At 38.1% G+C, this 27,434-nt stretch overlaps 1 protein-coding gene across 2 annotated transcripts in view; it reads right to left on the bottom strand.

Annotated features, from left to right (window-relative positions):
• Positions 1-27,434, bottom strand: part of CTNNA1 (catenin alpha 1) — a 177,044-nt gene that overhangs the window by 92,192 nt on the left and 57,418 nt on the right. For both annotated transcript variants that reach the window (XM_027076581.2, XM_053221542.1), the window contains 3 exons: positions 26,878-26,997; positions 18,421-18,690; positions 15,302-15,505 (listed from right to left, as the gene is read on the bottom strand). In XM_027076581.2, the coding sequence (XP_026932382.1) occupies positions 15,302-15,505; positions 18,421-18,690; positions 26,878-26,997 (594 nt within the window). The remainder of the gene's footprint in view (positions 1-15,301; positions 15,506-18,420; positions 18,691-26,877; positions 26,998-27,434) is intronic.

The raw sequence follows: 27,434 nt of genomic DNA, 5'->3' as shown, positions 1-27,434 counted from the left end.
GAGGAACGCCTGAGTGGCTCAGTGGGTTGAGCATCTGACTCTGGCTCAGGTCATGATCTTGCGGTTTGTGGGTTCAAGCCCCACATTGGGCTCTGTGCTGACAGCTCAGAGCCTGGAGCCTGCTTTGGATTCTCTCTCTCTTTCTCTCTCTCTCAAACCTAAATACACATTTTGGGGCGCCTGGGTGGCACAGTCGGTTAAGCGTCCGACTTCACCAGGTCACGATCTCGCGGTCCGTGAGTTTGAGCCCTGCGTCGGGTCTCGGTTGATGGCTCAGAGCCTGGAGCCTGTTTCCGATTCTGTGTCTCCCTCTCTCTCTGCCCCTCCCCCGTTCATGCTCTGTCTCTCTCTGTCCCAAAAAAAATAAATAAACGTTGAAAAAAAAAATTAAAAAAAAAAAACCTAAATACACATTTCAAAAATAAAAAATTAAAAAAAATTTAAAAAAGACTCTTCAGATAACTCCTATTTGGGGTAAAGGGTACAAAAAGCAATCGAAACTCTAAAGTATGCTCCTGCATACAAATGCAACACATTTAAGCCAGCTATCAACAATTAAGTAAAAATACATAAAAACAAAGCCCATAAACAAATTTCACAATGTTTCTATCTAGTATTACCTACATGAAAAGTATTCTATGGCATGTGCCTTTCTTGCTTGAGTTTACAAAAGTAGAAGCTGGCACCAAGTCCAAGAGTGCCGAACTTAACAGGGCCTTAAAGAATGTTAGACACTCTCTTCTTCCACCCACATCAAATATACACCCCCTAAAACTGTTGATTCACCGGATTCTCAGCTGCCAAAGAAAGTAGACTAGCTTAGTGTCTGACATTTCCTTTTGGCAGTCATTAGTCCTTAATGTGTCACTGTCTAGAGGCTAAATGGAATAGTTTCCTTTCTACTTTAGCAGATAATTTTCTTGGGCCTGAGGAAACATATCAAAGACTAAATCCACCCTACAAAAAAAGCTGCCAAATGAAGATATTATAATATGAAAATAACAATATGATCAAAACACCTCTCTCCACAAGTCCCTAATCTAGAGTCTGAGCAGGAACTTTATACACAGGATCAAATTAAAGGGGAAAAGGCAAATATTTCCCAAGACCTCTGATAATGTCAGTGAGCCACGCACTAACAGAGGGAAGGAGGACTGTTTCCAGCCAGCTTTGCTTATAAAACAGTTCTTTAATGTGCCTTCATTCCCACCAAGCCAAGAGGTTTACCTTCCCCTGCCTACTAATTTATATCTAATTCTAAATCTATTGTTGTTTCTCCCTTCACCCACTCCTCAATGCCAATCAATGTCAACCTTGTCGTTTTGTCTCTGTATATCCTATTTAATATAGTTTCATACTTGCTCCAGTGCTTTACAATAATAAAAGAATTTCATTTGTACTTTTTTTTAAACTCCATTGTATCAGTATTATCTCTTCTGTGCCAGATCTCTTCATTCTTGTTTTTGCCCAAAGAAAGAATACTAAAAAAGGAAAAACATGTGGCACCTGAGTGGCTGAGTCAGTTAAGTGGCTGACTCTTGATTTTGGCTCAGGTGATGACCTCACAGTCATGAGATGGAGCTCTACATCAAGCTCTGTGCTGGGGATAGGACCTGCTTAAAATTCTCTCTTTCGCTGTCCCCCCACCCCTCTCCCCACACACACACACACAAAAAAAAGGAAAAAGGAAAAACAAGATAGTTAACAGTAGACAGGATGTTCATATTCAAGCAAGGCTTTCTCTAGCTATAGGCCATGCCTTCATAATCAACAGCAAAAGCAAGGACTCGAAAATCATTTGAACAACAAAACAGCGTTTAAGCCACCAATAACTACTAAGGCATCTTCTCAATTACTAGGAAATCTCACGAACACAAATTACTCTCCCCCCATTAAGCCCTGACTAAGACCATTTATTCAATTCTATTCAATCAAAGTCTAGTGAATAACAAGGTAAACATTACTACTAAACTATGTAATAGTCAAGTTGAAAACAAACTAAAAGTTTCGTACTATACATAATAGAGCTTTAAGAAATGACTCAGGGAAGGGGCACTTGGGTGGCTCAGTGGCTTGATTTCGACTCAGGTCATGGTCTCAAGCTTGGTGGGGTCCCCATGTGGGGCTCCGCGCTGATAGCTGACAGCATGGAGCCTGCTTGGGAGTCTCTCCCTCTCTCTCTGCCTCTCCCCCACTCACACTATCTCTCTCAAAATAAATAAATCAACTTTCAGAGCCTGGTGGCTCTGAGCCTGGGTGTTTCTGAGCCTGGGTGGCTCAGTCGGTTGAGTGTCCAACTTCAGCTCAGGTCATAATCTTGCGGTTCATGAGTTTGAGCCCCACGTAAGGCACTGTGCTGATAGCTCAGAGCCTGGAGCCTGCTTCAGATTCTGTATCTCCCTCTCTCTCTAGCCCTCTCCTGCTCACTCTCTCTCGGTCTCTTTCTCAAAAACAACTAAATAAACTTTAAAAAAAAAAAAAGGAAAGAAATTACTCAGGGGAGGGCAATGGCTCTGCTAATGCTTGAGGAACTAGATCATGGAATGCCTAAATGATTAAGCAATAACCATTTTCTACCTTCTAAAAAAGTGCTTACTAAGAATTTAGCCAAAAAAACTGTATCATCCAATAAATACACTAGTTTTGCTTCTTTTTGAGAAAAAAAGACCAAATCTAGTGATAAAGGACACAAGTATACAAGAACCCAAGCATAGCTCAGCAAGTAGACTTACAAGTACCAATACAGGCAGCCTCAGATCCTCTTAGCTGGTTGCATCCTTCTCCAGTCTCAAATACCCGACCCATTCTTACCCTCTATGCTGCCCATCTATTTCATAGCTGCTGCTCAATCACAAATTCACTCTACATGACCCCTCATGACTCTAACTAATGTCATAATTTCCTGCTTTAGTTCCCATTTACTAATTGTATCATTTTCTCATTATTTTCCCTTACAAATCCTCAAGAGAATCTAATTGGCCTAAGAGACAACACAGGCCAGCCTATGAACTGGGGTATGGAGAAGGGGGCTGGATGGTCTTCCAGAGGTTGCAAGACAGAGAAATGCCCTCAGAAGGGCAGTAAAGATGGCAAGAACTATGTCCTTAGACATCTAATATCCTGACTACTACTCAAATAACCATAATGATGATGAGATATCTTTTTTCTTTTAAACTTACTATGGGATTTTCCAAACATGTCCAAAAGAATTAGCAACAGTAAATCAAATTCCTTATGCAATGTCACCAAGCTTTAACCACCATCAACTTTCTGCTTTCCTGTTTCATTTGTGATATTATTTTGTTGCTGGAATATTTTTAAACACATCCACAACACTGTGTCATTTAATAAGGGGTTCTCCTATATCTACCATTCTCCATAAATCTATGTTCATATTTAAATGTTAAAATCATGTCAACTCTTGAGAGTTGAAAGAACTAGCACTTGACCAAAGCCTCAAATAATAAATAAATAAACAACCATACAGTTACTGACATTCATCATTATAACCTAAAATTAATGTAATTCTTGATTCAGGGTAGCTTTAAAGTAACAGCTAATTTTGTACTTGCTGGGAAACCCTAGTCAAGAGAAAAAAATTTTTGATTTTAGCTTCTAGAGTTTGCGAAAATGAAAGACCTGTGGATATAGCAAAGAAGAGCTAGCCAATAGAGTCAGCTTTAAAAAAACAATGATTAGACAGGGTGCCTGGGTGGCTCAGTCGGTTGAGCGTGCAACTCCGGCTCAGATCATGATCTTGTAGTTCACAAGTTCGAGCCCCACATCGGGCTCTGTGCTAACCGCTCAGAGCCAGGAGCCTGCTTCAGATTCTGTGTCTCCCTCTCTCTCTCTGCCCCTCCCCTGCTTGCACTCAATCTCTCAATCTCTCTCTCCCTCTCTCTCTCTCTCAAAAATAAATAAAAACATTAAAAATAAAATAAAAATTAAAAAACACTGATTAGAAATTTTCAGTGTTTAAAACTGGATTTTTTTTTTCTGAATGCTATAAAATTTAACACTGCTTTAAAAAAGAAAAACCAGGGGTACCTGGGTGGCTCAGTCAGTTAAGCATCTGGACTCGTGATTTTGGCTCAGGTCACGATCTCACAGTTCCTGAGATCGAGCCCCAAGTCAGGCTCTGCACTGACAGCATGGAGCCTGCTTCGGATTCTCTCTACCCGCCTCTCTGCTTCTCACCAGACCACACATGTGTGCTCTCTCTCTCTCTCTGTGTAAACAAACTTGAAAGAAAGAGAAAGAGAAAGAGAAAGAGAAAGAGAAAGAGAAAGAGAAAGAGAAAGAGACCAACAAATGTCCTCCTAACACTTTTGAGTCCATTTCCTCAATTAAGAAATTTTAATAGTCACTTCGAAAAAGTCAAGGGGCAAGGGGATCCTTTATCACAAGAGAAGTCACTAAGGGTATTTATATGAACAACCAACTTTTAAAAACCAATTTTCCCACATATAATGGTTTTATATATTTTTCACAGTACATAATCATCAAAAAAAAAAAAAAAAAAAGCAGCAGCAATATAAACAAGTAAGTTCTGCTTCCCGGCAACAAGTATACTTATGGTTATGAGCTTTAAAAATGATAACTGGATATCACTGGTCAAATATTTACAACTTTTCTTACACAGTATTTCAAAGTTCTTTATACCAAGTAATAATAATCAATGTTCATACAGACACAAAACAAAGGCAAGCCAAAACATAAATCTTTTCATTCCTAGAAGAGGAGTTTCGTATTTAAATCTACAAAACCAATAATTCTGCCTCAAAGTAGAGAGAAGTAATTCAGGACAAGTAAGCTCTGACATTAAATTTAAAGGACAATTAGCAAGGAAGCCTTGAAATAAGATGCTACACTGCATTCTATTTGGTAGACAATTACAAAATGCAAATTTTTTACTAAACCGAAAGTCAGACAATCTGCAACTGGAATAAAACCAGAACAGGAGGCCAATCATTTCAACACATCTGAAAATAACACTTGTAAGACAATTTACTGTCCAGATGTTTTAGCATAAATCACTGCAAGAAAGTATCTTTCTTATACTATGTCTCCAAATCATGCCATTATGAAAAGGTCCCGGTGCCATTTTCAGAGAATGACCAAACAAAATCAGTTCTCAGCAGTCTCAGAACTGATTTTGGTTCTAAATATCCATATTCCACTTTAAAATAAATAAGCTATTTAGTGACTGTCAAGCACTTACTTAGCAGTCATCAGATGTGAACACAGATTCAACCCAAAATAAACAGAAAGAATAAGGACATTCACTTAGAGAAGAAAACATCACATTCCACAGACTTTCACCCTTCTAATTTTATATTATGACTAAGAAATATGAAAACCAAAGTAACTTTCAAGAAAGCAGGCCTGAAATGAGAGAAAAAGAAATTTCCTAGCACAGCAGACTATACCTGTCTCTGGCAAGGACAGTTTGGAAACTCAAGAGTTTTTATTAACTACCATGAGTCTTCTAGAACATGTAATTACAAAAAAATTTGAGATCAATGGACAGAGGCACCTGGGTGGCTCAACTGGTTGAGCGTCCAACTCAATTTCGGCTCAGGTCACGATCTCATAGTCCAGGGAATTAAGCCTGGCATGGGGCTCTGTGGTGGCCACACAGAACCTGCTTGGGACTCTCTCTCTCTCTCTCTCTCTCTCTCTCCCTGCCCCTCCCCCACTTGCTTGTTTGCTCTTAAAATAAATAAATAAACATTAAAACACAAAGATCAATGGACAGAAAATATTAATGAAGAAAGTTATGACTGATAAACTTTAATTTTACATGTGTGTCACATATGGACATTCTACATAAAATAAACAGGTAACCTCCCCAAACACCTAGTTTGCCCATTTAAACAATTACAATATTCTAAATGAATTAATTTCTTATTATCAACAGATGACAACTTTGCCCAAAGTAAAGCCTACTCTTTGGGCCAAACAGAATAAATGAGGAAAAAGGAAATATATTACAACTTTCTAAAACAATGCCAATTTTCAACTGTATAGCACTTTATAGTTTTATGTTCATATCAAGTAAGTTATCTATTCTCTACCACTCCCCCCCCACCAAGGGAGGAGGGAAAAAGACACTTCTTGTCAGTTGTGATTTAAATGCTTGAAATGAAGATCATGTGGACTGGGGGTGTGGACTACCACTTTGGCTCTTTGCTCCACGAAGAGAGCACCAAGGAATAGGAGTTGTCACACAAAGCCAGGAAGGACGTGCCACTCCTTAAGAGGGAACAGCCCTGGGGCGCCTGGGTGGCTCAGTCAGTTGAGCATTCAACTTCACCTCAGGTCATGATCTCACGGTCTGTGGGTTCAAGCCCTGCATCAGGCTCTATGCTGACAGCTCAGAGACTGGAGCCTGCTTCGGATTCTCTATCTCCCTCTCTCTGTCCCCTTCCCCGCTGGTGCTCTATCTCTATCTCTCAAAAATAAATAACATTAAAAAAACTAAAATAAAAAAGAGACAACACCTTCAGTCTCAGTCTATGCAGATCCCTGTTTACCTTGTTCTTAGCTATACTTCATTTACTGCTCTTTTGTTTCAAGGCACTTTCGTATGTTTTGTAATACCACTACCCATTGTCCCACCTTCATCATTTTACCTAGCCGTGTTTGACTGGTTCTCTGTGCCTTTTAATAAGATCACATGGAAGAGCAGATATTAATGGCCCTGTTTTATAGTTGAGAAAGCAGCTCTGGAGAAGTTACTTGATCAAGCTTTAGTAAGTCCTATTCTATGGAAGCATAAGCTTACTGTACGCGGTCTATAGCATCACATGTGAAAAGTACTCTTGGCTCGTGAGTTTGAGCCCTGCATCAGGCTCTGTGCTGACAGCTCAGAGCATGGAGCCTGCTTCACATTTTGTGTCTCCCTCTCTCTCTGCCCCTTCCCTGCTCACACTATCTCTATCTCTTAAAAATAAACATTAAAAAAAATTTATAAAAAGAATTAGTGAATATGGCTACAGGCTCCCCATAAACACTAAAAACATACTATGAGAATGCTACAAACAACTCCTTGCATATAAAATTTCTCACTAATTGGATAAAATGGACCAATTCCTTTAAAGTCACAAACTTCAAAAATTTATCCAAGAAGAAACAGATAACCTAAATAGTCTTATATCTATTAAAGAAACTGATTTTGTAATTTAGAACCTTCAAAAGACTTAGTTGTCTGGACTAAATTAAGTCTCAGCAAACTTTTATAAATGGCCAGAGAGCAAATATTTTAGGCTTTAGAGGCCATTCACTTTTAGTTTTAGATGTATGTCACATATAGACATTCTAGATCACAACTACTCAACTATGCCATTGTAGTGGAAAAGCAGCCATAGATGATAAGTACACAAATGGACAGAGCTGTGTTCCAATAAAATCTTATTTACAAAAATAGGAAGCAAGACAGCATGACCTGAGAACTATAATTTGTCAACTCTTGCTCTGGATAACTAATGGCACTTTCAAATTCTAAACTTCACAATTCTATACTTCCATGGTCAAAAATCACATGGATAGGGGCGCCTGGATGGCTCAGCTGGTTAAGCATCTGACTTCGGCCTAGGTCATGATCTCATCATTCGTGAGTTCATGCACCGCATCGGGCTCTATGCTAACAGCTCAGAACCTGGAGCCTGTTTCAGATTCTATGTATGTGTGTCTCTGCCCCTCCCCAACTCTCACCCACGTTCTCTCAAAAATAAATAAACATTAAAAAAAATAATAATAAAAATCATTTGGATAAATAGTTCAAGAAAAGGATGAAGCAATCACTATCACACATTGATAACAGACTATATTTTGACCAACACCTGTCAGAAATGTATATTATAGTAAAACAAAAAACCACGTAACTGATCACTTCAAACTAGTCATGAATGAATTATTATCTTAAAAAGATGAATCAAGGCCTTATTAAAGTGAAAAATCCTCAATTTTCCCATGTTAATAATCCCTTGAAAATAAACATAGTACAGGATTATCAACAAAGCCTAAGGGGTACCTGGCTGGCTCAGTCAATGGCACTTGTGACTCTTGGTCTTGGGGCTATGGGTAAAAGCCCCATGCTAGTTTCAGAGATTATGTAAACATGGAATCTTTAAACCCACACACACACACACACCTACAAATTCAAGATGCATAAAATAAGGGTCTAAGTTTACTTTTGTCATTATGACCATAACAAACAACATCAAAAAATGTGGAGAAAAACACAAAAGAAAATTTATACTCCCTATTATCCCACCACATAGCAAAATTTACTAATATTGATGTGTTTAGAGGCTTAACCCTTTAATCCCAAACATTTTTTTTATATAAAATCTTTTCAAGTCTGTCGATATCCTAAGAGCATAAGGTAATATCAAGGATAGTCTAACAGCAATCTCACAGAGCCTAAAACCTAATCCATCTGCAGCCTGACACTGGGCAGGCTTCCATGTCTACTCCATCATCCTAATCTCAAGAGACCATTCCACTACTGCTCCGTTAGGCCAGTACCATTTCATTTAACACATAAACATGCATCTTTCTGAACATAAAAGGTTAAAAACTTGCCATTAATAAATACTGCAATTCATAACTCCAGAGTAGCACCCATAGCAAGTACCTTGAACCTCTTAGAAAGCAACACAAAATGTTCACTCTCAACTCCCACCATGAGAAAAACCACACAATTTTTGACAACTAGGATTTCCAAATTAAATAAATGCTGCTCCATCAATAGAAACAAGTCCGACACATGCTCAAATTCTGCATTCAATGCAGCATCTATTTATGTCTAAATTCTCCCAAATATGCCAGGCAGCTCACAGAAAAGCTTACACTAACAAATCAATAAAATCATATGAAAGCACAGCTATAGAACTATGAACTAGCAATGCAGGTGAGAGTTTACTGCAGGAAACCCAAAGGTTCAAACAAAGATGGAAATCATAGCATAATGTATAACAAAACTCAGCCTGGGTGGCTGCACACGGGAGCCAACTGAAACATCTCTAACATTCAAGTAACACCAGACAGCCTAGCCTAGCCTAGCTTGAGAGGACACTATAAAAATCTTTGTGTTCCGCTCACTTCAAGCAGCTATACCACACCTGGGTTTACCTTATTTAGGGTGGAGTATTTAATTTCATAATAGTCATCTATAAAGCGGTAACAGTGGAAAACTCTACAGCCTTAAAGATGATGATGTAAAATCGTATTTGCTGCTGTGAAGATGCACAATGATAAAAGTATTAAGAGTTCAGACTTTCAGGTCAGAGATCTCAGCTGTATGTATATTCATTTTTAAGCAAATAACCACCAAGGGTTATTATGGCAGTAAAATAGGTAATAATGTATGTGTTTTAGCACAGTGGCATATGGTATGCAGATAATCCTTACTTTTTATTTTTTAAGAAAAAAAGAAGAAATGGTAAGAACAGATATATGTGTACATCTACACATTATGCACAATGGAGGCTGGAGTGCTGGACACCAAAAATAGGTGGTGGGAGTACACGTGATATATAACGAACACAGAATTATAATCAGAAAAAAAGTAAGCTACTCTAATTTTGAAAATAAGAAATGCAGCACAAAATGATATAGTAACAAGCTCTTTGAAGACTCCTTCAAACGCTGGGAAGCTCTGGCTTTGCTAATATGATTCCAGGAAGGCATTTGCAAAACTGAGAAGAGATTAGCATCTAAATTAAGTGCTTCCCTTCACTACAGTAACAATATATCTTTGAAAGTGACTATTAACTGCATCCTATTCATACATTCCATATCAAATTATTATCCAAATCAAATAAAAATTTTATACCTGCTGTATTAACATAGTCAAAGCTCTCAAATATATGCCCAGTACAATACCAAAAAATGCCCAGTTACTGAATTCCTCTTTTAGGATCCTAATACCACTGTAGCCAATGTTTTTGGGCAAGAACAAAGATAAAACTTATCCTTAAGCAACATCATCCTCACCAGGTCCTAAGGTCTACCCATTTTTTTTGTCTAAAACTAAAGTTGTAGGTATGAAAAATACAAGCTATGATAGCTACTATATATGGATACTGTACCATTTTGGACATTCAACGAGGAGGGTGATGCTAAACTCTTATCTACTCACCTTAACTGGTTGGTTACCCAGTAGTTACAACTACCCAAGAGAGATATAATGTGAACAAGTAATAAAAACTACTTATATAATTTTAAATTTTCTAGCAGCTGGGGGTGAGGGAGTGGGGAAGAAGAGTTTTGTTTATTTTTTGAAAGGTCTGGGGGTTTGAAGATGGGTGTGGTAACAAAGACAAATAAGCATGGTTACAGTAAATTCTACTACTGGGAAAACAACTCAAACCAGATGCCCTAATAAAGGGTGAAAGCAACATATTGACAACCAGCATATCCCTCAACAGAGCCCATGTCTGAGCTGACAACAGAGCCTGCTTGGGATTCTCCTTCCCTCTCCCTCTGAACCCCGAGTGCACGGGAACACACGTGTGCGCGCGCGCTCTCTCTCTGTCTCTCTCAAATTAAATCAAACATGGAAAAAAAAAAAGAGGGTTAAAACTATTTTAAAATATAAAAAAAAAAATTTTTAAACCTCCATACAAAAAAGGAGAAAAAATTAGAATGCATATTCCTACATATGGTAGTGGTGGTTCAGTAATTTACTGCATATGCGTAACTTTCAATTATGAAAAAATAAAGTGATAATTTTTAAAATTCAATTATATTTCATTTTATTTCAATCCATTTACTTTTAAACCTTTTAAGGTTATAACACCCATCCAAGCTGTTTTTCTTTCTCTAGAACCCTCCCAGGAGTAACCTTAAGCTGACAGAGCAGGAACAAATTAAACTTAACCACAATAACCACATTTCATTTCAAGGAAACCTGGAAATCATTTGTGGAACCACCAAGATCCATTCAATGTCAAAAGACCTCTATTGTCGTCCATCTGAGGCATTTCCATAATGTTAAGTAAGTAAGGGTCAAATGCATTACTTTTAACATCAATATCTCTTAGCTCTCTACAGTTAAGTTAGCAATACAGGCAAAAGTAACTTCCAACACTTTAAACCACAATGCATGTAGGAACATTAAGGCTGTTGGCCTCCTGGCCCTTGGAGCCTTTAAGAGGGAGTCTGGCTCTCACCTGATGAATTAAATTTAACTCTACTATGACCTAGGATACCACTTTGCCTCACTGCTTGTTTCAGAGCACATGGTTTAATTTTTTCTACTAATGTCATCTGTATACTGACAGATCTACAGGAAGTAGAGGTAAACCACCCATGGCCTCCTTCCCTGTAACCTTCTAGAATGTAAGGCCCATAAGGGGAAGGATCTTTTTTTATTTTAGTCACTAATGTATCCCTAGCACCATGAATATCCAAAATTGTTCGTTTTATTCATTCTCCCAAGTCAGCATGAGTTTATAAAGCAATCACTAAGTACGTCCTCTAGTATTACACTAGTTCCTGAAAGAGTATTTTAAAAATATTTCCTGTCTTTTAAAAGCTTAAAACACAGTTACAGAAATTACATGGATAAAGAAAATACAACTAAGCAACAATTCAGGGAAGTCAACAATTGGGTACAACACTTCAACCAGCAAAGAAATAATGCAGAATAGTGCAGTTAGAAATAGCTTCAGCAAAGGGATGGGGGAAATGTGGGCCCTGAACCAAGAGCAGGTTAGGTTTTAAAGAAGTGGGAAAAGAATTTCAAACACATAATGAACTATGTCCTACTGAAGGCATAAGCTCAGGCTGGCCTGAGCAAGTAGAACAGGCTAGAAAACACAGAAACTGAGTAAAGCCTAGAATAAAGCAAAGGCAGTGAAGACAGTAAAGGACAAATGCAATAAACCACCAGAGGAGTTTCTCTGCCACTGGAACCACCTGAGGAACTTTTAAAAATACTGTCACCTGGACCTCAATTCAGTGACTCTGATTTAAATGGGGTATAACCTACACATCAAGATTTCTTTTAGAGTTCCTCAGGGATTCTAATGTGCATCCAAAGTTCAGAATCACTGCCACAGAGTTTGGAAAACCAATGGAACTTACTAAGTGGCAACACAGGATGAAGAAGCAAGACTAGAGACTATAGCAAGATTATATTTTATCTATAAAAATAGTGACTAGCAAAAATTGTCATTATTATACATGCTCTATAGAGACCCTCTCAAAAGGAAACGATCAGTGCATCATTCCTCCTTTTACACAGTGCCCAGCACTCGACTTTGCATGTGACACATACTTAGTATGAACAGAGTGATAGGCAGACACTGTCAGTTATTGTTACCAAAGGTTCTATATGTTTTTGAAAGCTTCATAAATAAGCAAAATTATAATCCCAGTTGCTTCTGCTTCTTGCAGACCCTATTACTTACTAAGCTTTCAAATGTGCTTCACTGCCCTCTCCCCCAAGCCCCCACCTCCACTTTATCTTCACTCCATCACTTTTGACAGCACCTAGCCTGCTCAAGGTTACATGAGTCAATACAAAGGAACTAAATATTTTATCTTTAAGAAAAATATGCCCAGAGACAATCTTCTAAAATATAATCTGAATCTCAGGGTGACTGAGTGGCTCAGTTTGTTGGGCATCTGACTTTGGCTCAGGTCATGATCTCACGGCTTGTGAGTTTGAGCCCCGCCTGAGTCTTGGTGCTGACAGCTCAGAGCCTGAAGCCTGCTTCAAATTCTGTGTCTTTCTCTCTGCCCCTCCCTTGCTCATTCTCTCTCTGTCTCTCAAAAATAAATAAACATTTAAAAAATTTTAAAAATAAAAAATAAAATAAAGTATAATCTGAATCTCAAGATAATATCTTTCTTAATATCCACCATGATCTTTAAATTTAAGCCAAACAAAGATCATTGTTCTAGTTTTCTGTACATAATAAAATGTTATTATGTAAGAGTGATGTTATAGTCTTCAGGTCTTCAAGTATAAATGAGTGTTTCCTACGTTTACTTACATCCATAGCACAAACTGAAAATATTACTTGTATGACACTCTGGAGAGAAACTAGAAGGTTACTCACGACCAGAGACAACTAGCCCAAGATCCAACCAACCCCAAGGGATCATTAGGAAGCTCTCATATGCAGAATGGTTAGGAAGCTCTCATATGGAGCAATAAGAACAAACTTACCACATATTCTTCCCCCCCCCAAGACTGTTTTCAAAGTGTTTTCCTAATCATAACTGCATTAGATTTTTTTTTTTTACCACTACTGTACTACATGTGATAGCAGATAACTGATCCACACACATACCCGGAGTCCGTTGTTTCCCTGTTTAAAACTTTTTAAAAATTTTTTTTAAGTGTATTTGTTTATTTTGAGAGAGAGAGAGAGAGAGAGAGAGAGCAAGCAAACAGGGGAGGTGGAGGGGCAGAGATAGAGAGGGAGAGAGAGACAGAATCCCAAGGCATACTGTCAGCACAGAGCCCAATGCAGGCTGGAACCAACATACCGTGAGATCATGACCTGAGCTGAAATCAACAGTGGGACACTTAACCGACTGAGCCACCCAGGCGCCCCCGTTTAAAACTCTTACTATCATGAACCATTCTTCAAATTATCCATTTTTTTATATTTTCTGATTTTCAAACTTAGATAAGGTTTTTTAAATGTGCACCACATTTTCACTATGACTTATCAACTGCTTTTTCCATTTGATTTAACTAAGCCTCTAATCTCATTTTTCTGAGGTAGACTGCATATGATCAAAACATGGCAATGGCTTAAAAAATTCAATACACTTCACTAATTTCACAATATGGTAGAAACAAGATAAACACACTAAGGCATTCATCCTCCCCCTAGGAACTCCATCATGACCCACTATTATACGTTCACTTAAATAGGCATATAAGTGAACAAATAAGATGTACAGCTAATGAATAAATGAGAAAGGATCAAGACCTTTCCCTGAAAAGCATTAAACAGGCAAAAATCACTAGTAAGAACCAGTTTGTATTGTTCTTTTTCCCTTTAAAATGATTTTATATAAATTTTATTTAATTTATTCCTTTCCTGCAACAGTAAATACTGGGTACAAGGTATAAATTACAATAACTCCAAGCGTTAAACAACTGGAATTGAAGTATTAAAGGAAATAGGAAGATAATGACAACAGAAATAAAAATTAGTAGATACAGTATTACCTAACGGAAAAAATTTTTTACAGCACTGCTTTTTTTTTTCTATTTTTTAACAGCACCAGTTTTTAAACACAAACCTTAAAAATTCAAAATTACTACTCAGTTCGCCTAATACAGCTCTAGTTGGTAATTACCTAGTCTTATGACATTCTATACGGTTCATGAAAAAAATTCCCAACTATAAATATTCTCACCATTCCTTTTTGCCCAAAATTAGATGGCCACCTAGATGTGATAATGGAAATTTTGAGGATACTGAAGGCCATTATCCTTAGGACATGGGGGCTGAAATATTTAGTGTTTAAGCAACACAATGTCAGCAACTTACTTCCAAATGTTTAATAGAAAAAAATGTTATATGTATGTATATATCTATAGAAATACATCATACATTTATATACACAAACATACACATGTATCTAAATAATAACTAATGAATCTAGATAAAAAATAGGTGTTCACTCTATGATTTTCACAAGTTAAAAATTTTTCATTATGAAAAGTTGGGAGAGGCACCTGCATGGCTCAGTCAGTTGGGTGTCTGACTTCGGCTCAGGTCCTGACCTCACAGTTCATGGGTTCAAGCCCCACGTCAGGCTCTGTACTGACAGATCGGAGCCTGGAGCCTGCCTGAGATTCTGTGTGTGTGTGTGTGTGTCTCTCTCTCTCTCTCTCTCTCTCTCTCTCTCTCAAAAATAAGTATTTTTTTAAAAAGATGGGGAACATAGAACCCCGTTTATTTATGCATTCCTTGAAAATTCTGCCCCACTGTAAAGGGTCACGGAGCCAAGAACATACTTGTCATTTTTAGTTAAAACATCTCAGATCCAGGGGTGCCTGGGTGGCTCAGTTAGTCAAGCATCTGACTTTGGCTCTGGTCATGATCTCACAGTTCAAGCCCCACATCGGGCTCTCTGCTGACAGGTCAGAGCCTGGAGCTTGCTTCATATTCTGTGTCTTCCTCTTTCTCTCTCTGCTCCCACCCCTCTCTGTCTCTCAAAAATAGACAGACATTAAAAAAAAATCTTTTTTTAAACATCTGAGATCCAGCATCTGTTATGAAAAACACCTCTTACTTCAAAGAAAAATTCGAATACTCACATTACCCATGTACTCTGAGAGCAAGTCCTGCAAGGCCTGGCGGACAGCATTACACTCTGCCACAATTCTCTCACGCCGGTCATCACGCGTGCAAGACGAGTCAGCCATCAGGGCAGCCCCACTGATGATGCTCTCTAGGCGCTCCTCCAGGGAAGGCCTAAAGCGCTCCTCACTGAAGCTCAAGGGATCCACAATGATTTGTTTCTGCAGAGAAAAGTGTTATTGAATCTTAGTGCTCATTTCTGTTCCCTCCATTATTCAAGGTGAGGAAAGTATTGATCAGAAACATCAAGATTTAATACAAAAACTCCAATGCCTAAAAGAAAGTTATACTTCTTGGTAGATGAGAGACATACAAGTTGCCCTATGGTAGTTCTCAAAGGAACTGGAAGCAATACTTCCAACTGAATGGGGCCTAGGTAAGATCTACCACAAATGCAAATATAAATTATGCCAGCATAAAAATCATGTTCATGCTACTGAATCTGAACATCTACATGTCAGCTTACACATTATTAGTGAAGTTACCAAATGAAAAGTGCAAGGAAAATAAGTTAGCTCTCTTTTCCTTTTCTACGTAGAGTATAAAACTGCTCCATGACATTAGCCAAACTATTTCACAGCAAAAAAACAATAAAAACAGAACGACTCTATCCTCAAAGTTTGAGAAAGAGATGCATTTACAGTCAATTCCAATCTATTTTCCTCATCTTACACATCTCATCTAACTGCATAAATAATGCAGTCAAATTTATCCTGTTATGTCTAAATTAGAGGCTGTCTTTACCTAAAGGCTTCCAGCTGATCTGTGAGAGATGATAACAATCCATCCCAACAAAGCCACCCTGTGAAGTATAACTGCCCCAGTAAGAAGAAATCCTCACTGTCTCCTCTTCACTCCCCGCCACTCCACTTAAATCCAGCTTTACCAGTGATGCATGAGGTGAGGTCACAAGCAAGCTTTAAGTACAAGGTCAAACATCAATACCCCAAGGACAGCAGCTACTGGCCTCCCTCCAACTTTTCCACTTGATACAATTTATTCTGACACTGGTAAATGTCTGTGCAAATATTTTGCATTTAACTTTTTTTTATAGGGACTATTCTTATGCACTCATTTCAAGTTAAATGCCAAGTTTTTTCTTTAAAAAAGCTTGCCCTTTGCCAGTAAGTATACATCTACTTCTTCTTTCCCTTCCCAAGAATCATCAGTTTCAAAACTGAAAATGCAATGCCTCAAGTTCATTATTAACCTACGTTTTAACTGATATTTTTCTTTTTTACTGTGTATTCAAAACTGAATACACAATGCCTTCTGACCAACAGGAATGAAGAATGAATCGTGACAGAATTTTAATAGAGTCACTGAGCTGCAACAGGCTTATGATCATTTCGTCCAACCCCCTCATTGTATGAAGTTTCACTCTAGCCCTAAGAGGTTAAGTGGGCTCTGGCAGTTACTACTCAAGTTAGGGCAAAATGTAATCCTTAGTGCCTTCAAAGAGGCCAATACCTAAAACTGCCAAATTTGAGGGGGATGGAAAAAAGTGCCAATAAATTATAAGATGCATGGTAAATGTTTGCTATAATGTCATTTAATGTTTAAGGCTCCAGGGTAAAAAGTCAGTTCTAACACCATGATCTGTAGAATTAACACTGTCTTTACGATTTATGAAGTCTTAAATCAGCCATGTACAGCAGCAAGGATCAGTTGCCCAAGCCAAAGTAAAAGGTGAGACAAAGTAAGGAAAGTTAAAGGCAAGGAAAAACTTTAAAACAAAATGCACTCCATTATACAGACTCTATATTTCAAAGCATTCCTACTTATGAAAAGATGCTGGCCACAGGCTAGTCAATTTTCTCCTATGTTAATTAAAAAAATAGAGGCACCTGGGTGGCTAAGTCAGTTAAGCATCCTGACTCTTAATTATGGCTCAAGACCATGATCTCAGTTGTGAGTTCAAGCCCTGCATTGGTCTCTGCATTGACAGTGTGGAGCCTGCTTGGGATTCTCTCTCTCCTCTCTCTCTGCCCCTCTCCCACTCATAATCTCCCTAAATCAATCAATTAATTAATTAATTTTTATTATATTTGTTAAATATTTATAATTATTAAATATTTATTAAACTTATTTATTTGTTTGTTTATAAAAATGTAGGGGTGCTTGGGTGGTTCAGCCGGTTAAGTGTCCAACTTTGGCTCAGGTCATGATGTCACGGTTGGTGACTTCAAGCCCCGCGTCATAATCTGTGCTGACAGCTCAGAGCCTGGAGCCTGCTTCGGATTCTGTGTCTCCCTCATTCTCTGTCCCTCCCTTGCTTGTGCTCAGTCTCTCTCAAAAATAAAAAAATAAATATTTAAAAAAACAATTTTTTTTAATGTAACCCAACCAGTTGGCTTAAAAAAAAAAAAAAAAAAAAACCTTAAAAAAAAAAATCTTAAACTGCTGCCATCTACTGGAAGCCATGAGGCATTGTGGGTAGAAGTTTTTGAAAAAAACACAAAACCCACCAAAAGAATTAAGGTTAGAGTTGATACACAGAACAGTGTGCACACAAAATGCATACAAAGAACAGACCCATGGCACCAACCATAAAAGATAATTATATGGAATTATGCTAAGAAAGTATTTTAGGCCCAAATTTCCTTCTACTTGATTAAATTTTGTGATTATTGAGAAGTATATCATCTAGGCACACAAGTAAGGACAACATTGAAGATACTCTGTGGTAATCACTTATGATGTATCTGTGGGCTCCAGGACAGGAGAGTCTACATACACTTTGCCTCTGTATCTCAGAGAGCTTTCATCTACCAAAAGGTTAAAATCTTGGGTGAAATCAACCAAACTCCTATCTTCAACAGAGAATGATCGGATAGGACACATAAGTTACATAAAAGAATTCATAACTTTAACACAAAAGAAAAAGAACAAGAAAAACGTTGTAGGCCAAGTCAGATCAAACTGACTGAAGATTTCTAAAATTTCTTTTGACATAGATTACAAATCTAAGTAGAAACTGAACTTTCATCAGAAACCTTGATCACATTTCCCTAGAAGTCTCTTAACTTTGGGTAGATGGTCGAGAACCTGATGTTTCTTCCCAAGTGTAACTTACATCAAAGTTATTGAGCGCATAAGCCAGTTCTCCTCCTCCTCCACCCTGGTGCTGGGAAGCATCGTCTGATGCAGTGGCCTGGGCTGCATTGGAAATGCCTGTGACCGCCTGCTGCAGCTGCTTATATATCAGGTCTCTGTTAGCCTTATAGGCTGCAACATCAGGGTGCTGGAGGCATGCCTGGGACGCAGTATAGAGGATCGGAACATTTTTCTGCAGGATTCCTCTGGCTGCAGCCATCTGATCACGATGGCCCACATCTTTCAGTTCCTATAAGAGGAAAACAAGAAATTGGAGCAGTCTTTATATGGGTTGTAATCATAAAAAAACTTGTCAGTAAATGCTGAAAAGTTAAGAATTTCTACTAATTAGATACAATACTTTCATTAACAGTTTAGCTTCATAACAAAGGAGGCAGCCTGGGTCAGTACACAGAGTTCAAACTTTTCCAAACCAGACACTTCTGAATTTGAATCTCCAGCTCTACTTTTACCTGGCTATTGTGATCTTATTTAAAATTCCCATCCTCAGGGCACCTGCCTGGCTCTGTCATTAGAACATGAGACTCTCTTGATCTCTAGGTTCTAAGTTCAAGCCCCATGGTGGGTGTAGAGATTACTTAAAAATAAAAATCTTTAAAAATAGAATAAAATAAAATCCCCATACTCAGTTTCACCTTCTGTAAAACAGGAACATAATATATTTGTCTTCTAACTGTCCTGAGGATCAAATGGGATAATGCATGTAAGCCACCTAGCATAGCACTAACTAAAAATCAAAGCACAAAATTGACTAGGCACCTTCATCACAACTACATAAAGTTGTATGTACCTATTCCAACCAAATTAGAAAAATCATTCAAATACACATTTAAATAGGGTAAGATTTAGTTTGAGTACTTGTCATTAAGTCACAAAAGTTCATTATAAGAGTTTTGTTAATTTGGGCTGGGACACCACAGATGTACATGAACTATGCAAACCAACTAGGTGAGGATGCGCCAAGCTGTTCTCTTAAGTACACAACTCCCCCGCCCCACTCCCCATCCCAAAGATGGCCTTAGGACATAGGTCATTAAGGCATAAAGTTGAGACTCATGTGCTCCATGACTTTAATTTGAAAGGTTTTTATTTGATTGTCTGGGGCATCTGGGTGGCTCAGTCATTTGAGAACATTCTACTCTTGATTTCAGCTCAGGTCATGATCCCAGAGTCCTGGGATTCAGACCCGCATCAGATTCTGTACTGAGTGTGCAACTTGCTTGAGATTCTCTCTCACTCTGCCCCTCTCCTCTACTCACACACTCTTTTTCTCAAAAGGTTTCCATTTTATTGTAATACTTTATACACATGCAGTCTTAAGAGAAACTGTCCTTTTCAATTTCCTCTACACCATAATTATAATCCACAGTTTAAAAAAACTTGAGATTCCTAGCATGGTTCTTACTACTGGCATCTATTAGGCTGAGTGGATATACTAAGTGACAAATAAGTGATACCAAATAAGTGACAAATAAGCAAGATAGGAAGAGGATATTTCTGGTATCCCATTATTACTCAAAGTGCTCAGGAGGAGAGGGAGAGACTTAAGTCTTTAGTAAGTATGTATTACCACCACAAAAGAGAATTAGAAGTGATAACACTAACTGACCACCTGATCTGTTCTATTTTACCTGTGAATAGAATTCTAATGTTAATTACACCAACTAAACCCTACAGTACAAATTTAAATGTTTTAAAAGAGTATTACATGTGTAAACAGTAAGAGAAAATTAACTAAGAAAGGCCAAAGTCAATAACTCAATTTGAAGTCTGACTTAGCCATTTAATGGCTCATCTTTTTAGATGAGTTCCTAATTAAGCATTAGAGACATCTAAGTGGTTTCTTTTTTCTGATACTTCATTTCACTATCTATTTTAGGTTTGCATCTTTACTCAAACCTTGTATAATATGACAGCTTACTTTTCTTCCTTGAGTTCTTTTCTCATTTGGAATCTGAATTGCAAGTAATAGCTCACAGCACTCCAAATGCCCTGTAGCATAGTACATTAGGCAACATACTCAGAAACAGGACCCTATGGATTTATTAGAGAATCAGTGATCATTTCAAGATTCAAGCAATGACAGGGGGCTAAGGCTAACCATTAAGTTAAAACAGATGGTGGGTACATTCTGTGCGGCATTTTCTAAATGCCTGGCCATCACCACAACCTCAGAGACTCTGAAGTCTTCTAGGGAGGCATTTGCATCTAAGTACTTATATCGTCCTCTGTTTTATAAAATGCTTTGCAATTAGCTTTGGAATTCTTCCCTAAGTATTTATAACCTAGATCAGTACAGTCTCTTACAAAGGTTACCAAAGACACTTGTGGTGACCTAAAGTTAATAGATGCCAGAATTATTATTCAACACTTGACTTTCCTAAAGCCCCTGCCTGGCCTGGTATGAGAACTTCTACCTTTCTAAAGACTAGAGTAGGTACAATATTCAGAAACAGGACGCCATGGATTTAGAGAACTGATGATCACCTCAAGATTCAAGCTATGACAAGGGGCAAGGGCTAACCATTATACTTAAGCAGCTGATGCACATGTTGTGTGTGGCATTTTCTACACGTCTTGTCCTCATCACAGTTTATGCCTGAGAGATTTCTATTTACCAAGTAAGGGGGATATATTTTAACCTATGATGAAAATGACAACTATATATCATCATTTGTCCTGCTAAAGTGTTCAGCTTTCTCTCAAGAGCTACTTTTGTCTTAATACAAAGAAACTAGATTTTGTTAAGTAAACACAGGAAAATGGGCACTATCACAAGGCAGCACTATTTATTATTATAAGAATAATAATCAATCTTAAGTATCATTTTCAAAATATTTAACAGTGATAAGTAATCTGGATTGGTGAAAAAAAATGAGCTATTAAGGAATATAATAGATTACCTATGAAATCAGAGTCCCTTGGTCTACTTTAGCCAATTTTTCCCAAACTTTATCAATCCAATTGTGTTTCAAGCACACTCAGGAGCAAACAGAAAACATGAAGAAGAAATGACTGCTTTCAACGTGATTTCAACTAACCATCACATGCATCACATGCAGTGACCAAAAAATAAAAGCTTACTTCTAAGTAATCTATAGCACTCCTTCTACCCAAGAGCTGGAAATTCAAATACAAGTTTCCTCTCATTTCCCTCTTTATACTGTTAATATAAAATTGTACCCATAGACACATGTGATCAGATGTCTTCTCTTGAATTCAAACAACTACACTTAAAGAAAAGGTCCATAGACAAACCCAGCTAGTCCATATTCATTTACACAAAAAATTCATTACTATCCATTACCACTGTGTCTGTTCAAGTTTTCAGGAAAAAAAATCATTAAAGTCAGAGTTCAGAGACTAGGTAAGAAGCATTACGTTTTTACCAAATGCCTCAACAAGCTCTAGTACCTGGGTGGGTGGAACATCCACCACCCAGTACTTGGTAAACATGCAGGTCCTCCATCTCTATCAGACTAAGAGACAGAACTGACCACAGGAGGCACATGCAGTTCTCACAGGGACTAAGGTCAGTGCTGGCCCATCCTCACCTCTGCCATCTATTTTACAGTAAAAGAAGAGCCTGCAGTCTAAAGGAAATTCAACACTTATAGTGAGCAAATTATATTCCAGCCCAAGAAAATAACAGATTAGAACCACATTTAGAATCCCATTCCAGGATGGATGTGCAGTACAGCAAAGTGGCTTATTCACTTGTTCATTAAATATTTAGTAAACACTACCATATCCAAGCAATATTCTAAGCACCAGGGATTGTAAAAGCCATTTGAACAGACAAAATCTCTGCCCCTGGAGGCAGACAGCCTGGATTAAAAACCTGGCTCCAATTCTGACTAGATGAATGACCTTGCCACGTTATTTAACCTCCCTGTACTCCAGTTCTTTGATTTATAAAGATGAGTATAGTTGGTTAAGTGTTCAACTCTTGATTTTGGCTCAGGTTACGATCTCATGTCAAGAGATCAAGCCACTCATCTGGCTCTGAGTGATAGCGGAACCTGCTTTGGATTCTCTCTCTACCTCTCTCACTGCCTCCCACACACTCGTGCTTGTGTGCTCTCTCTCAAAAATAAGTGAATGAACATCTTTTTAAATGAGTATCAATTACAGCATCTACCTTATACTATTCTGTGAAGATTGAATGTGTGTTTATAAAGGGTTTGTAACAGTGTGTAGCACATAGTAAACACCTTTTTAGAGTTACTCATTATTATTTTCAGCAACATCCTTACCACCACCACACCATGCTCCAGAAAAACATTAAGGAGAAAAAGGTAAACTCCAAAGAGCCTCCAGACCTTAGGAGGCTTAGCATTTCCTTGGTGGGGAGTTGCTGCTTAAATGATATAAGGGACGCTAAAGGAGCTAGTATATACATCACACCCAAATACTGCTCTTGAGGAAATACCCCTTTTCTGGACTCGGGCTGTCTGCAAAGATAAGAGGTTCAATGAGAAGCTTAATTATTACATATCATGCCTGAGCAGAGAGGACGTTAAAGGTGAAAACAGTCTAGGGGCTACGCATATAGCAGGAGAGGAATTCTGCCAGAAAACACACAGTGTGAAAAACTGTTACCAGTTACTGAAGGAGAACACTGGGCAACATCCAAAAGGAAGAATGAAGTTTCTACCAGGCTGGGACCTTAGGATAAAATGAGTAGCAATTTAATTCCCAAGAAAAGCACTAGTTTATAGGAATATACACCACCAAGACCCAGGTCCTACAAAAGACTATTTTATCAACAGGAGGCACAAAGAAGCCTATGGCCAACTTACTCAATGGATTCTACTGCAGAAAGCCACAGTTGAAGGTTAAAGAATTAGGCCCAATTAAAACTACAAATGACCAGGACATACTACAAAACCCAAGACAAACTTTAAAATGGAAACATGTATCAATCAAGGTACAACAGAAAACAGCTGGTACAATCAAACTAACTCAAAGACGTTTTAGGGACTCTGCTACAAAGGTATAAGGAAAGTACAGGGAAACCACAAGGCTGTTAGGTCACTTAGGCCTGAAGAAACAAGGAGGCAACAGTTACCAGAATCCAGGGAGCAAGGTGTGTGGAGAAGACCACCCAACAGGGGCTATGACTTTAGCCACCCAGAGCAACAAGCAGGGTGGGAGCCAGGGGAATAAACCCCAGCCTCTATCTCCTATCTCCTCTGATCTCCTACTGATGCTACCACTGGCCAAACCCAACCAGGACTAGAGGGCAAAGAAGCCCTGGAGGCTGTCCAGACAGGTCAGATCCCTGGGGCAAAGAACAGGATGAACAAGGGTAGAAAACAGATATGGAGAGGCAAACAGAAAACCATTCAGCATGTTAAATAATATCTTCAAGATTTTAATTATATCTTATTTCAGAAGTATTTGAAATTTACTACTTTTTTTTTTTTTTTAAATACATCAGGGATTATGTTTAAGGAACTCTTCATGTATTCATGGCACACAGAATTAAAAAGTCAAGCAGCACTGGGACACCTGGATGGCTGGGTAGGTTGAGCGTCCGACTCTGGATTTCAGCTCAGGTCATGATCCCATGGTTGTGGGATCAAGCCCCGTGTTGGGCTCTGTGCTGGCAGCACATAGCCTGCTTGGGATTCTCTCTCTCTCTGCCCCTCCCCTGCTCATGAGCATGTATTCTCTCTCTCTCAAAATAAATAACCATTAAAAAGAAAAAAAGTCAGGCAGCATTACTCTTCAGTAAGTTTTTCCAATAGCATACAAAGGTCTGGACTATCATTGTGTTCTATCTCAAGAACAACATCAATTTACCTATTCTACCATTTTGCAAAGATAGGCAATATAGTGTCAGTCTAAATTTTCTCACTTTCCTCAAATAATAAGCCTTCATAAACCAAAATCAGACTAGGCATTATGACTGTGGGACTATTCACCAAACTTTATTTTTTAAGTATAACTAACATTTATTTCATGTATTTAAATGAGAATTTAGGGGCACCTGGGTGGCTCAGTCGGTTGAGCATCCAACTTTTCATTTCAGCCCAAGTCATGATTTCATGGTTCATGAGATCGAGCCCCAAGTCAGGCTCTGTGCCTGCTTAGGATTCTCTCTCTCCTTAATCCCCTCCCCACTTCCTTCTCTTTCTCTTTCTCTCTCTCAAAATACATAATAAATTAAAAATGTTCATACATTTTTTTAAATAAAACGAAACAAAAACAAAAAAACAAATGAGAATTTACATCAAAAACATTAAATAAATTGTAAACATAATTGGTCCAGCATGGATATTTACGGAATTACCATACCACAAAACAAGTTTTTAGAATCAATGAGGCCCAACAAAAACAAAAAAACTTATTTGTGATTTATTTGATGGAGACATAAGCCAACACAGGAATAAATGATAAAAACAAACTATGTCTACATGAACTAAATTACTTAGGCAATATACCAAATCTAGGTATATTATAATGTCTAATATTAAGTAATGGAAATGTAAAACCAGGATCTCATATGTGCAAATTCAGTCTGATCATAACCTAAGCTTGAAATATGGTCCATAATCATATTAAATACTTTACATACATTACTTAATTTAATCTTTTCAATCCTATGGGGTAAAGATTTTATACTATTATACTACTGAAAGTTACTAAGAAGTATGCAAAGCTGAGACTGGCATATATTGGACATTTACAGTACTGACTCCATTTTCCTCACGCGTGTCAGAGCCCTTTTTGGGTGTCCCTGTCCTGAAGAAAGATACTCTCATCCCAGACCAGAGGGGAGATCTTTGTCACAGAGTCAGACATAACAACTGATTTCTTCTCACTCATAATCAGTGAAGAATGGGTATATTACAAAATTCAGATTTAGGGCAAATCTGTTAAGGGCTTCTAGATCATTTGCTTCTAAAAAAGACCTATGGAAGAAAGAGTTTTTTGTTTTTTGTTGTTGTTGGTTTTTTGGGTTTTTTTTTTTTTTTTTTTTTTTGCTTGCTGGACATAGTGATCTGTACAAATACCATGCCCAGAGCTTCTACAGCCATCCAGTACCAGGGACAGTGAACACTGCAGTGCTGGAAAAGGTCAAGAACCTGGATCCATGATGATACTTGCAAAACCTTTTATCTTAGCTACCTCAAAAATCACACCTAATTTGGGACTTCTGATTAGTAAGAAAATAAATCCCCCACTGTTCAAGCAGTTTTGGAGCTGGGTTTTCTGAACTGCAGCATGAAATAACGTAACTGATGCAAGTATTAGCAAATGATAACAAGAATTTATCTTTTCAGGGCTTTATGAAAAAGCACAAGCCTGATCAGAACTATGGAAATTTTAAGAAACTGAATGGTGACACGTGCATCTCCCCTAGAGCACATACTGCATTCAACAGGAAGACCATAGAGAAGACTTAAAGCACCTTAAAAGCCAAAACACCAAAAGGATAGCAAAGCTTGGAAAAATAAGAACAATGATCCAGGAGCACACAGGTGGCTCAGTCAGTTAAGCGTCCGACTCGTGATTTCGGCTCAGGATATTATCTCACAGTTGGTGAGATCATGATGGGCTCTGAACTGAGAGCATAGACTGCATGGGATTCTCTCTCTCCCTCTCTCTCTCTGAACCTCCCTCTTCTGCACCTCAAAAAGAAATAAACTTAAAAAGAAGAAGAAGAAGAAGAAGAAGAAGAAGAAGAAGAAGAAGAAGAGACGACTGATCCACATGCCACACCAACACAAATTCATAACACTAAGGAAACTATTAAGAATGATTTATAAGAAATAACTTGAAAAGTGACCAAACATGGGGGGAGAGCAGTGATAGTTTCTGATATGCCAGTAATTCCAATACGTTTCAACTGGCTTATGGTTTTTAAAAATCTGAATTACACTCCAATGCCAACTGAAGTTAATCCTTGAAGGCACATAACAAAGTCCTTATCATCTGTCCAGACACCAAGTTATTTAAAGCACAATTTTAAGGGGCCCTTGGGTGGCTCAGTCAGTTAAGCATCCAACTCTTGGTTTCAGCTCAACTCATGATCTCACAGTTTGTGGGTTCAAGCCCTGCAATGGGTTTCTCTTTCTCTTTCTCTTTCTCTCTCTCTCTCTCTCTCTCTCTCTCTCGCTCTCTCTCTCTCCCCTTCTCTCTCAGATCCTCCCCCACTCTCTATCTCTCTCAAATAAACTTTAAAAAAGTTTAAAGCACAATCTTCACAAGAATTAAAATAGAAGCATAACATGAATGCAACTTAACAACACAATAGTGACAGGATACTTCACAAATTAAATGTTTTAATGGAACTATACTGTCAGAGGGTGGTAATTGTACCTTCAGAAAACTCAGGTTAAAATCACTTTTTCCCACAAGATAATAATATAAACAATTTTAATATGTCCCCAAATCATGACTATACCTGTTGCCTTTTGGCTGCCATAATGTTCAGCTTATCCACTTCAGGTTTCAGGGCTTTATACTGTATTCCTAAGTCTTGTTCAGTGCCAGCATTCCTCAGTTTCAAGATACCATCTTCCACCTATAAAACACACTCCTAAATAAGAAAAATTCTAAACAATACAAATATGTATATAAAAAAGATCTATAACATTTTATTCCTTTTAACAGTTCCTCAGCAATCCAAACTCCCTCTTCAGTTTACATGACCCTCAAACATTTGAGCAGTTACTACATGGGAATTTTATGGGAAGTGGGAAGAAGAGCAATATACCGTGCTATCTAAAACAATACAATTTAGGGGCATGTGGGTGGCGCTCAAGGCATCTCCCTTCAGCTTAAGTCATGATCTCATGGTTTGTGAGTTCGAGCCCCACATCAGGCTCTGTGCTGACAGCTCAGAACCTGGAGACTGCTTTGGATTCTGTCTGTCTGCACTCTCTCTCTCAAAAATAAACATAAATAAATAAACAAACAAACAAATAAATAAAAATAAAACAGTACAATTTAAACTATCTT

Source organism: Acinonyx jubatus, chromosome A1 (genome assembly GCF_027475565.1).
Source record: "Acinonyx jubatus isolate Ajub_Pintada_27869175 chromosome A1, VMU_Ajub_asm_v1.0, whole genome shotgun sequence".
Lineage (NCBI taxonomy): Eukaryota > Metazoa > Chordata > Mammalia > Carnivora > Felidae > Acinonyx > Acinonyx jubatus.
Note: the sequence above shows the minus strand (reverse complement) of the source record. Positions and strands in the feature narration are given on the sequence as shown.